Raw genomic sequence first — 19,990 nt, 5'->3', positions numbered from 1 at the left:
AAATAATATTACCACAGAGTTGAGAAGGAGCAAATATCTTCAATAGTACTGAAATCGTAGCCGCTAGCAAACAAGAGTATGACCATAATAGAATTGCTTGTCAATGAAATTAATTCAATTTAAAAATGTCATACTTGAATAACATAAAGTTTAAATAAATGGTGGCATCATGCCTTCAGTGTGCATATTGTATAGAGTTCTCTGCAAACCTATGAAATGTTCTATTTTGTCTTCATTATTTTGTCAGAATGCACCAGAATGCTTCATTTGTATGTGAAAATCACAAAGAAATCTTCTGGGGGAGGATGACGCCCCTACAGGGGTTTGGTTTAAAAACTTTTAGCCCATCCTAAAACAAAATTCACCAGTCGCCACTGATTATGTTGCATTCTCATTTTAGGCAAAGTCATACCTGCGATGAGGTGGCGACTTGTCCAGGGTGTACCTCGCCTTCCGCCCGATTGTAGCTAAGATAGGCTCTAGCGCCCCCCGCGACCCCGAAGGGAATAAGCGGTAAAAAATGGATGGATGGATGGCATACTTGCCAACCTTGAGACCTCCGATTTCGGGAGGTGGGGGCGTGGTTGGGGACGGGGGCGTGGTTGGGGGCATGGTTAAGAGGGGAGGAGTATATTTACAGCTAGAATTCACCAAGTCAAGTATTTCATATATATATATATACATATATATATATATATATATATATATATATATATATATATATATATATATATATATATATATATATATATATATATATATATATATATATATATTATATACATCCTGAAAATATGCAAACAAAACTGTGTTTAGATAATTCATACTTCAAACTTGCATAAATAAATGAAAAGGAATATAACATAACTTGGCTTCTGAGAGCTTCAAAATGTAATGAATAAAATGGTAAAGTTGTTGATAAACAAGCAATTATTTTAATAATTAAATATGGTCATTTTAAATGAATTATTATGATCATGTAAAATTAATTATTTCAAATATGTTTATTTTAATGTATAATTCTATGGCTGGATGTAATAAGGAGTCAGAAAAATACAAATAAAAATACAATTAATTTTGATGTTTTTAGCAAAATATAGTAAAAATGTATTTAGTTTTTTAAAAAAAAATTAATACATTTATTTATTTTTAGGTAAGATAAACATAATAATACAATTTATCTCTAGTCTGGATGATTTGGTTCTTGTCACCCTGTTGTCCTCCCGTCTCTTCCCCGAGGATGGCTCCATGAGCTGGGCAAACGCCTGGAGATGCCCTACGTCAACAACACGGTCGGCGGCCCGTCGGTGCGCAGCTCGTCCATCGCCGCCCTCTACTTCACCCTCAGCAGCCTGACCAGCGTCGGCTTTGGCAACGTGTGCGACAACACGGACGCCGTGAAGATCTTCTCCATCTGCACCATGCTCATCGGCGGTATGCCGGAGGCCTTGTATGGAATAACGTGATTGGGCAGGCACGCTGTTTATATTGTGGGAAAGCGGACATGAAAAAAGGCTGTGCTCACTCAGGTCCGCATGGAGCTGGAGGGGGCGGGGCCTCCAGCTGTGGCTGAAAATCGTGAGATTTTCGGGAGAATATTTGTCCCGGGAGGTTTTCGGGAGAGGCGCTGAATTTCGGGAGTATCCCAGAAAATTCGGGAGGGTTGGCAAGTATGGGCAAAGTATAAGACAATACTTTCTTAACAGTATAATTGTAACCAGGAATAAGTCTTCAAGTACCAATATTCAAATACTAACATTGTTGGGTAAAACAGAATTTGGTTTAATTCTGAATCCAGTAAAACAGATTGGTGGTTTTAGCCGATAAAAAGACTTTCAGGTGTTTATATATGTTTATGTTTAAGTATTTGGCAGACGCCTTTATCCAAAGCGACATACATAAAAAATACATATAAGACAATCACTGTAAACATGATCATTTAAGGGAAGAATGTAATACAAAATATCAATACAAAGTATCAAGACAGAATAAACTCGCTGCTGCTGCAGCAACAGAGATAGTCTATAGGTCCATAAGATATATAGATATCTAATGTATTCATACATTGTTTATGTAGGATATACGCATGTATATATAACCTAATCATATTGTTTATTGAAATTAAAAATAGCTGACCGTTTTTTTCCCCTTCTCTGTGATTATATTCCCAGTTTTGATCTCGGACGTCTGGTCATTTATAGCATATAAGAATATTATATTACTGTTAAGCAAACTATGAATAATAAAACATGTGTCCTTTATCATAGCTACATGTATGACAAAAAACTGCGTGAAAATCAGTGGTATTCAGTGAGGTAAAATGAATTAAATGCGCTGACAGTTCATTGCTCCTGCCAAATGAATTGCACTGAGTGGAGTGGATCACCACTCCAAGATGGCAGCCCCGCGTCTCATCAGCGCCAGTAGGCAGTAGCGCTCGATGCTGCGTCTACTTATAAGATGTCTATGGCCTTTACTCTTTTCGCCTTCACGTTCATTGGCTACAGACAGTGTGCGCGTCATGTCTATGTTGCTTGGGTCTATTGCATTCGGCAAGCAGCTAACGCTATTTTGTTGACATAATAATCTATCCCATTGAAAACAACACAAAGTGTCGCTTTGCTGGATGATTTTACGTATAACGGTGAGCTCACACCACACTAGCGTCATTCTAACTCGACAAATGACCACAATGTATATGAATAACACGCTAACCGTCTGATTTACGTGGAAACTGGCTACTATCGCTAACAATACAGCTAGCTAAACTGGCACTACAATAAGACCAGAGACTAGAAACAATTTACTTTGTTTCGTCTGTACGAGAATGTTCTCTAAATATCAATGACTGTAACTTTAACAACACACGTTAGCACATCTTTAGTCCAGCGCCCGTGTGTTTTCTTGACAACACGGTGGCTGTTGCTATACAGATTACACCACTTGTACCAAACCACTTTTATCGTCCTTGTTGTCTACAGTAGTTGCAAAATTAACTAGTGTTAGTTAGTTAATTTGAGTAAACTTGTCTAATTTATACTGAATGTTATATATATTCAAGTAATTTGTTCAGTAATGTTAAAGGGACAAGCGGTAGAAATGGATGGATGTTTTCACATACACAAATTATCATTTGATAGTAAACAATGCATCTCAATTTGTCCTTAGTGGAAGGTGTGGTTCATCGCAGCTTCCTATCATGGAGATAGTGACTGGAAACCCTCCTTCAGCTGTGTGGAGATGACCTGCCACCCTTTCAGGAATGGTCAGAATGGGGCCAGATGTGCCCCTTCTCAATGAGTACAAGCAGGAGTTCTTCTGGAAGCGTTTTCCCCAGACAGTGTTGGGGGGTCCACGCTTTAAGTTGGGCTACTGCGCTCCGCCGTACGTCTACGTCAATCAGGCCGTCCTCTTCTTGACGCCATGGCTGTTCGGGGGCGTTGGCACACTCCTCTGCCAGTTGCAGCTGCTTCAGGCGGTCTATGCCGCACTTCTATCCGGCGTGCTGATGTTCGGAGCGGCGGCGGGCGTTCAGGCTGTAGCGTTGTATGCTGGACGACAGAGCGGCGCAGTGGAGAGGCTTGGTGCGCCCAACATCCTAGTTGATGAAGAGGAAGTGGAATTCACACACTGCTCCAGCCCCGAGACAGTCCGATTTATTGTCCCCGGTAAGAGATTTGGGCTGAATGTGGTGTTGCATACAGTACTGGCAGGGCTGCTGTGTGGGTTTGGGACATGGTACGTGCTCCTTGGCAGACTGACTGCTCTCTATGGCAGCATTGGTGTGTCCTTGGTCGTTTTTGTTCTCAGCTGGGTGACTCTGTGTATAGCAGAATACTCCCTTGTTGTAAATACAGCCACCGAGACGGCTACTTTCCAGGCACAGGACACTTACGAGATTACCCCACTCACGCGACCCCTCTACATTTTCATCTTTATTGTTGTGGACTTGGCAGACAGGTAAAAAACCTAAACAAAGTCTTTCAATCGTCATTCAAATCCATTATTGACATTTTGTTGTATTTTCTTGTGTTTAGGTTCTCAGGTCCGGTTCCTGAGCTCCAGCTTGCCAGCCAAATTCTTCATGTGCTTTTTCTCTTCCTACCTCTGCTGTGGGCACTCGGAATACTTCCTCCTCTGGACGCCTTGTTCCTGTGGGGTATGGAGCAGGTGCTTGTGTTTGGATTAGGAGGCTCCCCAATGTCAAGCAACCTCAGGTTTATTAAAATTATACTTCTTATTCATAGGGTGAGTAGTGTGCAAAAGTCTGAGGAGTGGATACCATCTAACTCGTATTTGTTCCGTGGTTCGGCTAGCGTTGCGCTGTATAGATGATATAAATGATCTAAATTTGGCTGACGATAGCGCTTTTAATACGATGATTATATCGGGGTAATACATGTTGATGACACATACTAGCTGCGTCCCGCAAATTTGACAGTGACTTGCAAATGAACGTGTCTTCAACACACTGTAAGATTCTCTCTAGTGCCTAACATAGGCGCCGATCCCGAGCACCCACATGGGATTGATGGCAACTTTCAATCTTTAAAATAATATTTTAAAAATCAATGTTGTTGTAGTTAATTTTGTGGCAAGTTTGGTCCGTTTAAAAAAATAATAAAGCCACAAATCATATGGGATATTAACTATGCTAAAAGTCTATATTATTTTTTTTGATACACAGTCACACCGAGCACCCACTGGCAGAAATGTAGATCGGCGCCTAATGTCCCTCCATTGTGCAGAGTCACTTCTAAGTCAGGAATCCTAGCGTCCATGGCGGAAAATAAACTGTTTCCTATAAGTAAGATTATCAATGGAGGACCTGTAATCGCTAATGCTACACTACACACTGTTGGAGGATATGCTAACCGCAGGCCAGAGCTTTTGAATGTAATCAAAGGTGGGCGGATCGATACAAATATTAACACTAACAAAACAAAGTATATGTCTCCAGACTATATTTTATCATCAAAAATATTTTGTTGTTATTGTTTACAAACTCAGAAAAATAAGTCCCTGGAGACATGAGGACGTTAAGTGCAAACACCAAATGTATTCTTATTGGCATTGGTATAGCCAACACTGCACCTGTAACTACTTTGTATTGGATCGATACCCAAATGTATAGTATTGTCCAAAACTGATGTAATGTATCAACAAACAACAGAAGAATAAGTCCTCATTACATTTTAACAGAAGTGTAGATAAAACCATGTAACAACAGAAAGTAACCAGCTATCAACAGTAAATTGGCAAGTAGATTAATAATAGTTTTGATACAACTGGAAATTATGTAAAATGTTACCGCATATGTCAGGAGCCAAATTAGGAGCCTTTGTAACTCGTTTTGAAATGGTTCTATTACTATTTATACACCAAATAATATACTGTGATATATATATAATTATTGCAGAAGTCTGCAATATATATCGCAATATAGATATCGGGCCATATCGACCATCCTTAGGTTGGGCCAACTTGGCACCTAATGTTGGCTAGGGTGAATGTTCTGATCCACACTCAAGATCGCTACACTTCCCCTCTTCTGCCACAATTGGAAGAGGTGGGCTGGGGCCAAGTACGGTTGGTCATGGACATGTGAAACAAAGCTGAGTCGTTGAATGACTGTAATGCTGGTTTCATTTACACAGTAAATAAATCAGGGGTAAGCAAAGGGCCATTCTTATTTTTTTACTGACCCATGGCGTATTCTCAAAGTTTATTTTGGAAGATATTTCATAAATAATTAGATATTATTCAACATTACCGGTACACTAATTTGCTTTGTCAACTTTAACCCAAAGCTATGATGTGGAGGTTTTGATCAGATAGCTTAGCTTGTATAGACCTACATTGGAAAGGTTTTTAGAATCTTTAATGTACAAAATGTTAATCGACTTAGGCGCCTCATGTCTTTCAATATTTTTCTATGTGGCCTTCACTTAAGTTTGGACACTACTGATATAAAAACAGTGGTAGTTCCGTTTTTGTTAGTAATCCATTCCAAAAGGTGCGACGGAGACTGAATACAGTAGTTTGTAAACCGAAGCAAATTGATCCCGATAAAATATTGGATGATAAATTTTGGTCCCATATAGGGAATTATGACAATAACATTACAAAATAACCCTGATAGCAGATAAAAAAAGTGCTTTAATAAAGCGAGATTACCCCTACTGTGCTGTGAGTGTGTTAGAGTGAGCAAAAGAAGCACTCTTTTCTCCTAAGTGCTGTAAACGCCTGTCTTCCCCGAGCTCCTTGTAAACAAAGGTGGCGTCGATCGTGTGAGGAAGACATTTCACATTCTCTTTGCACTAAACGTTCTGCATACTTTTCACACAAGTAGGAAAAAACATAAAGATTCAACACATCAAACTTTATCAACCACTTGAAACAGCAACATTGCTATGGCGGTACGACGCTACTTCAACCATTGTTGAAGAAACTTAAAAGATCGTAGTTAACCAAATAATCTGAATTCGGGATCATACCCTGCTGTGTGTATGTTGCAATTGTGAATCCTACATTTAACATCACTTTAACGTTTTTTGAAGACTGAGTGCAAGGGAGAGCCACACGGAGACCACCTTCATAGTTATTTCTTGAATTCAAGAGAGTTTCTCACCATCTTTAGTAACTTTTCTTTTGAACTCATGTTATATCTATACAATGACTTTATTAATTTAACTGATGCAATTACACGCATGCGCAAGACATGGCATAGCACGTCCACTGTAAATATGAATAAAGGCTCAATATAATCCCTAAAGTCATATCCTACAGCATGTTATTAATGATGACCTCCAATTTGAACTACGAGAAGTAATACTCACAAAATAATAAAGTAAATAATGTTAGGATTGCCTCACATGGCTGCAGAGAAGATTTTTGCACTGTACTATCTACCATCTGTTATAATAGTTCCAATCGAGGCTTTTTGCCTGCCTGACGGCTTGTGTGTACATGCCTTCCTCACAGGCTGCTGTTGATGTTTGCTGTGTCTGCTGGCGTCAGCGTGTGCAATTACTTCATCCCATCAACACTGGGAGTTGTGCTCTTCTCCACTGCGACGGGATTCCTGCTGAGCTTGGACCTCAGCCAGGTTGGCACGCTCTGCCATGCTTGCAGGGCTGAGTGTAGAGACTGTGGATTGCGCAGAGGGGGGTCGCCGCCTCCGCCTCTTTCCAACACCTTTGGTTGGAATCTAGGCTGCTCGGAGGTGTTGCTGTATCTGAGCCTGCTACTGGCGGCCCTAACTGAAGCAGGCCTTTTGCATCACTTCCTCGCCCCAGCCCAGCCCCCGATTTTGATCAAGGGACCCCAGGCTCCTGTCAGCTACTTCCTCCTGCTCATTTTCTCATTCTGCTGGGTTCTCAGAGAGATCCAGGGGGCCTATGTTTTTGGAGGGTTATTTCTCAATCCACTCTACCCTAAAGGCATGTCCAATGTGCAGACTTTTAAGCAGAAAAATAGAGGATTATTCATTGCTGCAGCCATCAGAAGAGTCCTTCTTTATCTTGGTGAGAAGTCTATTGTTTTCAAAAGTGCATCGCAAGTGTTGACAACATTATTTTGTGTGTGAGTCATTATTGTTTTGTGTTCACAGTGTCTCCATTTGCATTGATTGCTTTCCTGTCTATGGACAAATCTCTGCAGCAGCTCCATGGGGTTTCTCTCAGTGTGGGGTTCACTCGAGCCTTCAGAGTGGTAGGCACACAAAAGCTTGTCATTTGTGTGAAACAAAAACAATTGTAAAATTATTTTTTGTATTGACTTTTTGCAGATTTGTAATTGATTGGTTGTTCAAAGGGAGACTGTAAACATGTGTTAATGTTATGGTTGCTTTTTTCCACACACAAAAAGCCTTGTTTTTTGAGTATTTGTCTGGTCAGCGTTGTGTGCTTTGTTTCTGTGTAGGCGTGGCAGAGCTCAGAGGATGCTTTACTACAAATAATTGTGATCATCATCGTGCGTCTCGCAGCTGGAAACAACACACTACCTGGGTGGGACAACCTGGGTACTGGAGTTCAGCTTCTACTGGTGAGGCGTATCCCCATTTTCCTTCGTACGTTAGATGCGGATGTTTTGACTTTGTAAAACAATAAGCAGCATATTATGGTTGATTTGTTTTGGACATGCTAAAACAAGTCACTTTAGGGAACAAAACATAATTATATTTCCTCAATTCAACTTGTCAGAAAAGGAGGAGGAAGATACAGAGCTGTGTAGTTGGACAAATACACTCATGCAAAATATGCAAACCTAGTTTCTCTAAAATTGTGGACACTTGACAAAAAAGGAACCCAAAACATTTTGCTGCGGATCTAGATAAAGGTGTAAGCGTTTATTTTTTACCATTTCAGTCACAATGGCATCAGTGGAACCGTACATCTTCCACTATCATAATGGCACCTCTTATTTGTTTTATCTACCATGAACAAGGAAGTACTTACAATTAAGGCCTTTCATAGCGGCCTTATCAGAGATCTGCACTCTATTAAGTGACATCGTATTATTGTTATTAGTTGCTGTCCTGAAACGGTAGCTTCTATTTTAAAAGATGCTATGCTTAAAATTTGTGCATTGTCTATTTAAACAACTAAATGCTTCACCCTATTATAATACACTGCTAATTTGAATACATACATACATACCAGGGATGTGCCGATCGGCCAATTTTCTTGAAAAAGTATGATTGGCCGTTGCCGAATAATGCCTTTTGATGCTGATCACAAATGCAGATCCTCTCTGGCTTACATGCAGCTAACAGCTAATTATGTCTCCCTAAACTATTAATAATCACCTAAATTATGGCGAATGTCTTAGTATTGTAAGTATCTGTAGTATCATCACTGGAGGACGAGGCAAAATATGTTACACTCAAAGTTTAAGCCTGGAGCAGGCATGCTAATAGCTAAGCTAAAGTAGCTTAAACAACATCAAGAAATAACTGCTTAGTAAACTTTAAAGGGGCCCTATCATGCAAAACCAATTTTCTTACCTATTGGTACCTGCTGTTGTGCATTTGGGATCTGCATAAGTCCCAAAAATTTGAAATCGAAGCGTGGAGGCATTGCGCAGATATTTATAAAACCATTTTTTGCCTTCCCATCTACTTCCTCCAAACGGTCTATTTGGACTTTTCACAATTGGTGATGTCTCCAATTGGGAACATAGTCAGCGAATTCTTCATTTATGGTATAAATCTATCCAAACTGATATGCGCGCGTCTGCCATTTTTAGATAATGCGCGTGCATCTGTAGTTTAGATGACAAAATGGCCAAGATTCGATTTGAAGAACAAAAATTATATTATTGGTTGTATTACAGGACACTATTCAAACCTCCAGTCTTATCTGAAGAAGTAAGTAGTGCCTTGCTAAATTTTTAGTTTTCGTGGCAATGTGCCTTTAACTGTGAAGAAGTCTCTTTATGTGTGTTCAAAGAGTTTTAAACTTACTTTAAAAGCAGCACTAAGTAACTTTTCAACCTTGATAAAATATTTTCATAACTTTTGGGATGACACATCGACTTGAAAGACACCTCTGACATGGCCTGAGGGGGTTTATATCACTTTTACTGGCACTTAGCAACTTTGAGGAGGGTGGCAGGAACCCTGCCACAAAAAAACTACCGTAATTTCCGGACTATAAGCCGCTACTTTTTCCCCTCGTTCTGGTCCCTGCGGCTTATACAACGGTGCGGCTTATATACGGCCTGTTCTTCTCAGACACCGACGAAGAGGATTTCGGTGGTTTTAGTACGCAGGAGGAAGACGATGACACAATGATTAAAGACTGACTTTTCATATACCGGTAGGCTGGTTATATTGATAACGTACATGCGAGCACTTTGTATTACTTTGCACCGTTGTATTATTTGTACTCTGCACGAATGCTGTTCGCCATGTCAAAGATGTGAAAGTTTGATTGAATGATTGAAAGATTTATAGTTAATAAATGGGACGCTTTGCGTTCCCAAACAGTCATCTCTGTCCCGACAATCCCCTCCGTGGTAGCAGGAACCCCTATATACTACGGTAATTACACATCAAAACCCTGCGGCTTATAGTCGGGTGCGGCTTATATATGGAGCAATCTGTATTTTCCCCTAAATTTAGCTAGTGCGGCTTATAGTCAGGTGCGGCTTATAGTCCGGAAATTACGGTACACATTTTCTGACTTGCTTTACGGCACACGTCACTCCCCCTTTCCCTATCCGTTAAAAAGACAGAAAGACGCCAGAAAACTAAAAGATGAAGAAGAACGCCTACGTGCAATTACTGCTATCAAGGCCGAAGCTCTAAAACTACTAAAGAAATTGAAAGTTTTTATGAGGAGACAAAAAAAGAAAAACTGAGCCAACACAGATAAAAGGACAATCACGGATCAACATTGCTGGCGTGAGTTAAAAAAAATGAGGAGGGATTTCCGATTGATAATGCCTTGGTTTTTTTCCTGCTAGACATGTTAGTAACTTTTGATGCTCACATCTAAATGCTAATGCTAATCTTAGCTAACTGAAATTTGCACGTTAGCAATAAATAGCCACCAGCTTGATAGTTTGCAGTTCCGCACTACTTCCTTCGGAAAAACTCTGCCGCCGGTCTTTCTTTTCTTCGGACCTGCATCCGCTCCGATACATTCTTGGTAGTAGCGTCATGTTTGTTGCGCAATCTACGATCATTTCTTGATAGTGTCTGCTATTTACCATCAGCATAGCCATTAGAGATGTAATATTTGTAATCTGTGCCAGTATTACAGCGAACATTATGTCAGTTTGACGCTATATGCGGTAGTCCTCGTGGGAAATATGGTCTTCTTCTGGCAAACCACTACCGTTTTGGTCCATTAGCACTGCCAAAATCAACTAAAACTGAAAGTTTTTAAGTGGGTCTTTAATGGCTGGCTGGGTGCCAACTATTTATGGCAATGGAGGAGACAATGAAGTGGTAAGTAATAACAGAAGGTTAGAAATGTGATATGTGAATGATGAATGTAGCTATCTTAGCCTTCTACTGTAAGACAATAGCGCAGACCTATTCAACTGACAGCCTTCGGTCTACATCCGGCCCGCCGAACATCATCCAAATAGGCTTGATGAAACCATTAAAACTAGGGTTGATCATGTATGCAGTAGTACCGCCATCCCGCAGGGGGCAACAGCGAGGCATATGTGAAGCAACAGTGACACATAAAAAATCAAAATAAATAGCAAAAATCTGACATAACGACTGGACAACAAAGTATGAATTGTTTTCTGGTGGACCTTTTAAGCGACTGACACATTGATCCCGACAAGCAGCAACAATGGTAGAAATCCACAAGTGTAAGCTTCATCACGAAACTTGGTTAAACAATTGTAAGTAGATATTGTACATGAAGATATTTAGTTTGTTTTGTATTGAAATTTCTGGATCCCAACTTAAGAGGTGTTTTGAGATAAGAAAAAAGAAAAAGCCTTGAAAATAATATAAGAAAAGTCAAATATAATCTCCAATCTTCTTGAAAACATTCAGCTATGCTCAGTTCTTTAGCTAACATAAAGACAAAATAATAAAATGTGAAATAAAGTGCCCTGGTTGAAGAGGACATGTTTAAAGGTCAGCAGCAACATGAAAATAATTGTTTAAGTTAAGTTAAAGTACCAATGATTGTCACACACACACTAAGTGTGGCGAGATTATTCTCTGCATTTGACCCATCACCCTTGATCACCCCCTGGGAGGCAAGGGGACCAGTGAACAGCAGCAGTGACCGCGCCCGGGAATCATTTATGGTGATTTAACCCCCAATTCCAACCCTTGATGCTGAGTGCCACGCAGGGAGGTAATGGGTCCCATTTTTATAGTCTTTGGTATGACTCGGCCGGGGTTTGAACTCACAATTGACCTCTAACAATGGTGTTTTCATAAGTAAGCATTATTATAAGACCTACACACAAAGATTTTAGCCAGGAACACCAACCTGCATACTTGCCAACCTTGAGACCTCCGAATTCGGGAGATGGTGTATATATTTTCAAGTATTTCTTACACAAACTCCGTTTCTGCTGCATTTCCCACAGGGATTAATAAAGTACTTTCTATTCTATCTATTCTATTTCCATATGAGTTGGGAAATTGTGTTAGATGTAAATATAAACGGAATACAATGATTTGCAAATCATTTTCAACCCATATTCAGTTGAATATGCTACAAAGACAACATATTTGACGTTCAAACTGATAAACATTTTTTTTGTGCAAATAATCATTACCTTTAGAATTTGATGCCAGCAACACGTGACAAAGAAGTTGGGAAAGGTGGCAATAAATACTGATAAAGTTGAGGAATGCTCATCAAACACTTATTTGGAACATCCTACAGGTGAACAGGCAAATTGGGAACAGGTGGGTGCCATGATTGGGTATAAAAGTAGATTCCATGAAATGCTCAGTCATTCACAAACAAGGATGAGGCGAGGGTCACCACTTTGTCAACAAATGTGTGAGCAAATTGTTGAAGAGTTTAAGAAAAACCTTTCTCAACCAGCTATTGCAAGGAATTTAGGGATTTCACCATCTACGGTCCGTATTATCATCAAAGGGTTCAGAGAATCTGGAGAAATCACTGCACGTAAGCAGCTAAGCCCGTGACCTTCGATCCCTCAGGCTGTACTGCATCAAGCGACATCAGTGTGTAAAGGATATCACCACATGGGCTCAGGAACACTTCAGAAACCCACTGTCAGTAACTACAGTTGGTCGCTACATCTGTAAGTGCAAGTTAAAACTCTCCTATGCAAGGCGAAAACTGTTTATCAACAACACCCAGAAACGCCGTCGGCTTCGCTCGGCCTGAGCTCATCTAAGATGGACTGATACAAAGTGGAAAAGTGTTCTGTGGTCTGACGAGTCCACATTTCAAATTGTTTTTGGAAACTGTGGACGTCGTGTCCTCCGGACCAAAGAGGAAAAGAACCATCCGGATTGTTATAGGCGCAAAGTTGAAAAGCCAGCATCTGTAATGGTATGGGGGTGTATTAGTGCCCAAGACATGGGTAACTTACACATCTGTGAAGGCGCCATTAATGCTGAAAGGTACATACAGGTTTTGGAGCAACATATGTTGCCATCCAAGCAACGGGGTGTATGCTTTTTTATTTATTTATTTTTTTTGTCATAAAGAAATACAATCATGTGTGCTTACGGACTGTATCCCTGCAGACTGTATTGATCTATATTGATATATAATGTATATATTGTGTTTTTTATGTTGATTTAATTTTTTATTTATTTTTATTTCTTGTGCGGCCCGGTACCAATCGGTCCACGGACCGGTACTGGGGCGCGCCCCGGTGGTTGGGGACCACTGCTTTAAGGCACACCCCCAATATTGTTGTCCGGGTGGAAATCGGGAGAATGGTTGCCCCGGGAGATTTCCGGGAGGGGCACTGAAATTCGTGAGTCTCCCGGGAAAATCGGGAGGGTTGGCAAGTATGCCAACCTGCGAACTGCTTCACGAGGCTGTGATAAAAAAATAAAATAAAAAAAATAAAGTCATTAATTATAGTTACTCCTTAATTACTACCAAAAACAAATTGATTTATTAATGAAATTACTCTTTTATGAATGTAATTAATTACACTGGAAATTAATTAATGTGTTACTTCAAAAATATCTGGCATAATGCAGTTAAGGTAAGTTTCAGTGTGTGTGCCTTTTAAAAGGCGGTGCCTGTTGCCTCGTGATGTGCGACATCAGTGAATCCTCCATGAGTAGCTTGAGCTGTTTTTTTTTAGCTTAGCAGTCTAGCAGCGACCATTTGTCGGCTCAGACGGCAGCTCTTTTGAACCTTTCACTGGTTTGCGTTACCTCTGCTTGATAAATAGATTGAATGTGCTTCCATGGCTGTGCGTTCTTTGAATGGCAAGTTTGTCACTTCTAAAGTTAAAGTACCACTGATAGTCACACACACACACTTAGTGTGGTGAAATTACTCTCTGCATTTGACCCATCCCCTTGTTCCACCCCCTGGGAGGTGAGGGGAGCCGTGAGCAGCAGCGGTGACCACGCTCGGGAATCATTTTGGTGATTTAACCCCCAATTCCAACCCTTGATTCTGAGTGCTAAGCAGGGAGGTAATGGTTCCAATTTTTATAGTCTTTGGTATGACTCGGCCGGGGTTTGAACTCACGACCTACCGATTTTAGGGCGGACACTCTAACCACTAGGCCACTGGGCAGGTTCTATCATTGATTTGTTCAATATTACCTCTGACCCTCATAATTACAACAGTTTTTAATTTACAGTTTGTGTCAAGTGATGGTGAAAAAAGCGTTGTCTTTTACTGACCAGTTCCTTCAACTAAGATCTAGTTTCATCCGTGTTGGATCGAGTGTGTGAGTTAAGAGGAGCAGCCCGCTCCAGTCTGTGCATGGCACAGGTGGGGTGGGGTGGATACACCGAGCTCTCAGCGCGAGTGATTAATAATTCGGTTATGGTTTAAATTTATTTCAAACATGCTATACAAATGGGCAAAAATGTTACTCCCGTTTTATCAAATTTGGATGGATTTATTTTACAAGCAAAATGCGATTAAAGGGTTGAAATCCCTGTTTGCACATGTGCAACAGTTTGTTTTTTTAAGTTGCACGGTCTATTTTTAGTCGCATTTGCGAGTAAATTTGTCGCACCGTACAGCACTGATACTGCTGATTTGTTGTGCCCCTACACTTCAGGGAGCAGCCTTCGGTCTTCAGGCCAGGGTCTCCTAAAGATCCCAAAAAGTAATTTAAAACCTGGTGAGACCTATAGCCCCCAGACTCTGGAGTTATTTGCACCAGTCCCTCCGTGAGTTTGACTGTGTTGAAAACATTTGAACACTTCTCTTTTGAGGAAAGGTTTTAATGAACTTTTTTTACTTTCTTTAATCCACTTTTCCTTTTTTATTATTTTTATCCTTTTATGATGTTGTCCCTGTTGTTTTAATTCACATGTTTTGTACACCACTGATTTTTATCTGTAAAAAGCGCATTTTAAATAAAATGTACTTACTTAGTTACTTACTTACTAACTGAAACTGTAGAATGTGTAATTATTATATTATTAGTTTTGAGTTTACAAGAAACAGAGTCAACAATATTACAGTCCTCTAAAGAATAGCCATAAAAGTTTCATGTTTCACAACAAGAAAGATATTGAGAAGACAGGTGTGCTCCAACGTGTTTGAGAGAGTGAACCTACATGTAGTATATTTAAGTGTATATTTGCTACAATATTCTAATATGTTGATATTGCTAATCTGTCAATAACACTCATCATCCATTCATCCATCCATTATCTACCGCTTGTCCCTTTTGGGGTCGCGGGGGGTGCTGGAGCCTATCTCAGCTGCATTCGGGCGGAAGGCGGAGTACACCCTGGACAAGTCGCCACCTCATCGCAGGGCCAACACAGATGACAGACAACATTCAACTCATCATAAAAGCATTTACAAATCCACGGTTAATACATGGTATCGATATCAGCCGATCTTACTCATGGATGACCGATACCAGAATCGGCAGCATAAAACCTTGATTGGAACAACCTTTATATATATATACAGACATACTGTATATACATGTATAGTACTGTCAAATTATATTTGCTTTCTTGGTAGTGGCTGCTCAAAAACAATGGTATTTTAAAGTTGTTGTGCTATGATAAAATAATTCATCTGTACAATATATGCAAATTACCATGGTGTTATTTAAATTCCCGTAAGGGTGTATTTTGAAGTAAAATTTGCCACGAGTCAGATTCTCCTCACTCATCTTTGCAGCATTTCAACCAGCCTTTTATGTAGCCATCCGCGTCTAAGATAAATGAGAGCATGTGGGGTTAAAATAAATTGAGTGATTAATCTGCATTCATACATGATTAATGTGATAATTTTTAAATATTTATCGCACTCGTTAAATTTGACAGCAAAATGAATATTACTAAGATAAACAAAATAATCTGCCAACAGGAATAAGATTTGCTAAAACACTTAAGTCAAGTAAAATGGTGTGTTGGTTTCTGGTTCTTTTGTTAAATTATAATTTATTATATCACAGATTGAAGATGTTACTTGCAAATTTGTCTAACATAGAAAGGATAAGCTCCAGCCCTGCCGCGACCCGGAGTTGGACAGGCGATAGACAATTGATGGACGGATAGAAAAGGCCTAATAAACTTAAAGAATGGTCAAAATGCCCAGGCTTGGTTCTACAGGTGTGTAGACGGGACGACTGTCATCTGATTTTTATATATACATTTTCTGGTCCCAAAATTAAATTGATATTTAATAGAATGCAGATACTAAAAAGAAGGAATGTTAAAACAACAGCTTCAGTGATGGTGGGTTTCCTCTGTAGGTTGGCCTCCTGATGGACAGACTGACACAGTTCCTGGCCAAGTTGAAGTTCACCCTTACTGTGTTGGTGACATCTTGGACGGAGAAGAAGCAGCGTCGCCAGTCTGCAGGAACTCTCCTGGCTCTGAACGCTTCCCTATGTCCTCTCCTGTTGGCCGTGGTGACCTTGTCTGCCCTTCTCTCTGCACCCCTGCTGCCCCTTTTTACCCTGCCCATCTTCCTGGTCGGCTTCCCCAGGCCCCAGCGCAGTTGGCCAGGACCCGTGGGTACCGCCTGTCCTTGCTCTGACTCCATCTTCTACCAGCAAATGAGCGGGAGTTTGGCTTCTGCCCTGAGGATGGCCTTTGCAAGAGGGTCTCTTGGTTAGTAATGCATGCTACATTCCTCATTCTTGTTGGAAATATGCATGCCGTTAATGATTAATATTTTTGTCCTTGCCGTTTGCTGAGTGCAACAACATTTTCCTTAGAATTGTGCTTCCAGTTTGTGCATAAAGGTTTGACTGACAAAAAGTTATTGTGATGTTAAATATATTTCATTAATCACTAGCTTTTTTTAAAATGTGAGTACTCAGGATAATGAGCTTCATCTTTATCTTGATTAACATTTGAACTGACCTGCTTGATGATCAATGAAACCCACACGTGCCACATTAGGTAAACCTACACAACTAATGAGATTGATATACGTTCTGTTTGTCTACGTAGCTCAACCAAACAATTTATATTTTTTACAATTACTATTTTCCACGAAAATAAAAATACAGTGAGAGTGTCAATCACAATTGAGCATTATCTTTTAAGACATTTTTTTTAATGTATTGGAGCTCATGGGGTTATACAAGTGAACTGAAGGAAGTCTAGTGTGTATACAAACAAATTATACCAGTATAATGTCGTTTAGGTGATTTTTCAGTCACTCGTGTGACACTAATCAGTCCTCAATCACTAATGTGTAGAGGTAAAATAAGTAACTAGGTGATAATTCATGAAAATGACTGATTTCACAGCAGGCCAAGCAGTCATTTAGTGTATAATTCAATACAAGCGCTTGTGTGGTTGATGGTTACAGTCCAGTGATGCCACTTTGAAGTGTTCCCTGTCTTTGCTGACACTGGAGGCTGTGTAGCAGTAAGGCAGTAAAGGGGTCTCCTCCTCATGTCACTTCCCATCATGGCATTCTGAGACGTCGCCACGGGACATGACATTATCCCTGAGCCATGCAAGTGCTAGTCGACTTAAAACAAAAGCTCCCCCGACCCTCCCACCCAAAAAGATGAAAACCCACAGCCTTGACAATAGAAATCCAAGGGCAAGCAGGCAGAAATGTTTGTAGTACTCTAGGACGGTTTATCTTTTCCCCACATATTGATGATTGCATCTTGCAGGTTCTTTAGCTCCTGGTTCTCACTTTCTTGGGCGATTCCAAGACCGCATGGTTTGGATCATGATTCTGGAGAGGGGATATGGCTACTGCACCGTCAACATTAAGGTACACTTTTCTATTGTTTGGGAGTCAGTGCAACCCTACAATAAGAGGTCCACAATGGCATATAAAACAATCTGTAAGCCTTGTTTTAACTTAAAGACTTTAAAAATGTCATTTACTATTTAGGAATTTTAGCCAATTTTTCTAGAAAGTAGCATGAATGCTGCAAATAACACCTCCATTCAGTGGATTCTAAGGGCATTCAATCGATCGCAACTGGACTGTTAGGTTTGTCTTAGAAGATGCTTCGCCTCTCATCCAAACTAAATCTCCTAAATCAATGATCATGAACTGATGAAGCCTGCTTGGATGAGTGGCAAAATATCTTTTAAAACTAACTGAACAGTCCAGTTGCGACCATTTGAATTCCCTGAGATTACAATGATCTGATGAATGAGAACATAGATAAATATAGTTGACTGCAGTGTATTTTTACAGTCTCCCTGTGTAGTGCAAAGAAACATATGACGTCTGGGGCAACAGATGATAAAGGCATTAACGGCTGTGGTTGTAGGCAACCAGATGTGTTATTTGTTAACTCCACAAAATAGCAGTAGCTGCATTAGAAATATAACGAATGGTCAGTATCAAGCAGCTTAATTTATCTCTACATGCACTTTAAATGCTGGTAACTTGCATTACTCAGTATTTGACTCGTCTACAATAAGCTCATCAGCGGTATTAATGCGGACTGAGCAGTTTGCTTCGTACCGCTATTGCAACATTGGCTCTGTGTTGTGCAATACACTAAGAAAAAACAGTAGTCAAGGCGAGCTTGCTTTTCCTTTCCACTTTCTCATGCACCTCAAAAAGATTACGAAAGTATAAGAAAATGATGTTTTCTCCAATCGTCACCTGTTTCTAATTAACACTCTATTCTCATGCTGGTTTGTGAATAAACAGCCTGACTACAAATGTAGCATGGTGACTTTGCAATGATGACCAAAATGTTTGATATCTGCAATAATTTAGTGCTTAAAATCTGGAGGACATAACTATCACCAAATTCTGAGTTTTGTCTCTGGAGATGCTTTGCTGGGCCTTCATGGCAGCCAGCTTCTCCCTTTTTAAAGCCAAAAAATGCAATAGTCATGGCTAAGTCAGGAGACTGATTTCAATCCAGTAGAGTAAGTTTTTCACTTAATGGAGATGGAAGTGAGGGCGACACAAACATGCAGCATGTGAAAGTATGGTGGCTGCCAAGAAGGCCTGGCAGAGCTTAAGAGTCTGCTGACAGACTTGCAAATGTTAAAAATTATGCTTATATTTATAAGGATGTCCCCTTTGTACAAATACCACTACTGAGCCTCTGAAAATCAACATTTCAATGGCATCTAGAGTAGACTGTATTATTTCAAATTCAATGCAGCGGTTTATAGAACAAAATCATTTCACTGTCCATTTACAGTGTTTCCCATAAACTGCCAAGATACCTGTGGCGGTGGGGGCGTGGCTATGGGCGTGGTCACCATGACATCATCGAGTAATTTGCATAATTTACTAAAATTATATGATTTTCTCTAAAAATGCTCAAAAAATGTATACTTACTAATTAATAATAACAGTTTTGTTTTAAACGTCCATCCATCCATCCATCCATTTTACAATATAATTACAACACTTTATGTACATATTTATATACAGATTTGAACAATAAGTTATTCATTGAAATATATTTATTAATTGTGGTTCTTACAAAAAAATATATCTTATAAAATATAAAAGCTAAAATGTCTCTTAAAGCTCTGCCCCTTTAATTAGTGCATACTAAATACATAAACATAAAGTGAAACAGAGGCAGAGGTGTCCTGCCACAGTCAGTAACAAATAAACAGAAAACAGTAGTGGTCAAATACAAATAAGGCAACAAGAGAAGTATCCTACACTTCTCTTTTGTAAAGTAAATCTGAACAGCCTATATGGGCATCTACATCAATTAGATGATTTGCCTGAGAAGCTGGACAGGACAAAAAAAAACACACAAAAAAACTAACAATTTTTTAAATTTGTAGCGGACGTAATTCTTTCGTGGCGGCCCGCCACAAATAAATGAATGTGTGGGAAACAATGAATTACTTGTGGACCTGACTGCAGATGCATGTTGTTTTCCCCAA

General features: G+C 39.8%; 1 protein-coding gene across 4 annotated transcripts in view; it reads left to right on the top strand.

Annotated features, from left to right (window-relative positions):
- The first annotated feature begins 2,478 nt into the window (after window positions 1-2,478).
- pcnx4 (pecanex 4) overlaps window positions 2,479-19,990 on the top strand; it is a 19,718-nt gene continuing 2,206 nt past the window's right edge. Inside the window, exons 1-9 of one of the 4 annotated variants that reach the window (XM_062042167.1) lie at window positions 2,479-2,644; window positions 3,169-3,668; window positions 3,858-3,960; window positions 4,038-4,217; window positions 6,985-7,526; window positions 7,613-7,713; window positions 7,924-8,046; window positions 16,390-16,750; window positions 17,776-17,879. In XM_062042167.1, the coding sequence (XP_061898151.1) occupies window positions 3,263-3,668; window positions 3,858-3,960; window positions 4,038-4,217; window positions 6,985-7,526; window positions 7,613-7,713; window positions 7,924-8,046; window positions 16,390-16,750; window positions 17,776-17,879 (1,920 nt within the window). In that variant the 5' untranslated portion in view covers window positions 2,479-2,644; window positions 3,169-3,262. Of the gene's footprint in view, window positions 2,645-3,168; window positions 3,961-4,037; window positions 4,218-6,984; window positions 7,527-7,612; window positions 7,714-7,923; window positions 8,047-16,389; window positions 16,751-17,775; window positions 17,880-19,990 lie in introns of all 4 variants that reach the window. The other 3 variants (XM_062042166.1, XM_062042165.1, XM_062042163.1) reach the window with 3 other exon arrangements.

This window comes from Entelurus aequoreus, linkage group LG03 (genome assembly GCF_033978785.1).
Source record: "Entelurus aequoreus isolate RoL-2023_Sb linkage group LG03, RoL_Eaeq_v1.1, whole genome shotgun sequence".
In the NCBI taxonomy this organism is placed as follows: domain Eukaryota; kingdom Metazoa; phylum Chordata; class Actinopteri; order Syngnathiformes; family Syngnathidae; genus Entelurus; species Entelurus aequoreus.
This window is presented reverse-complemented; position numbering and strand designations above follow the sequence as displayed.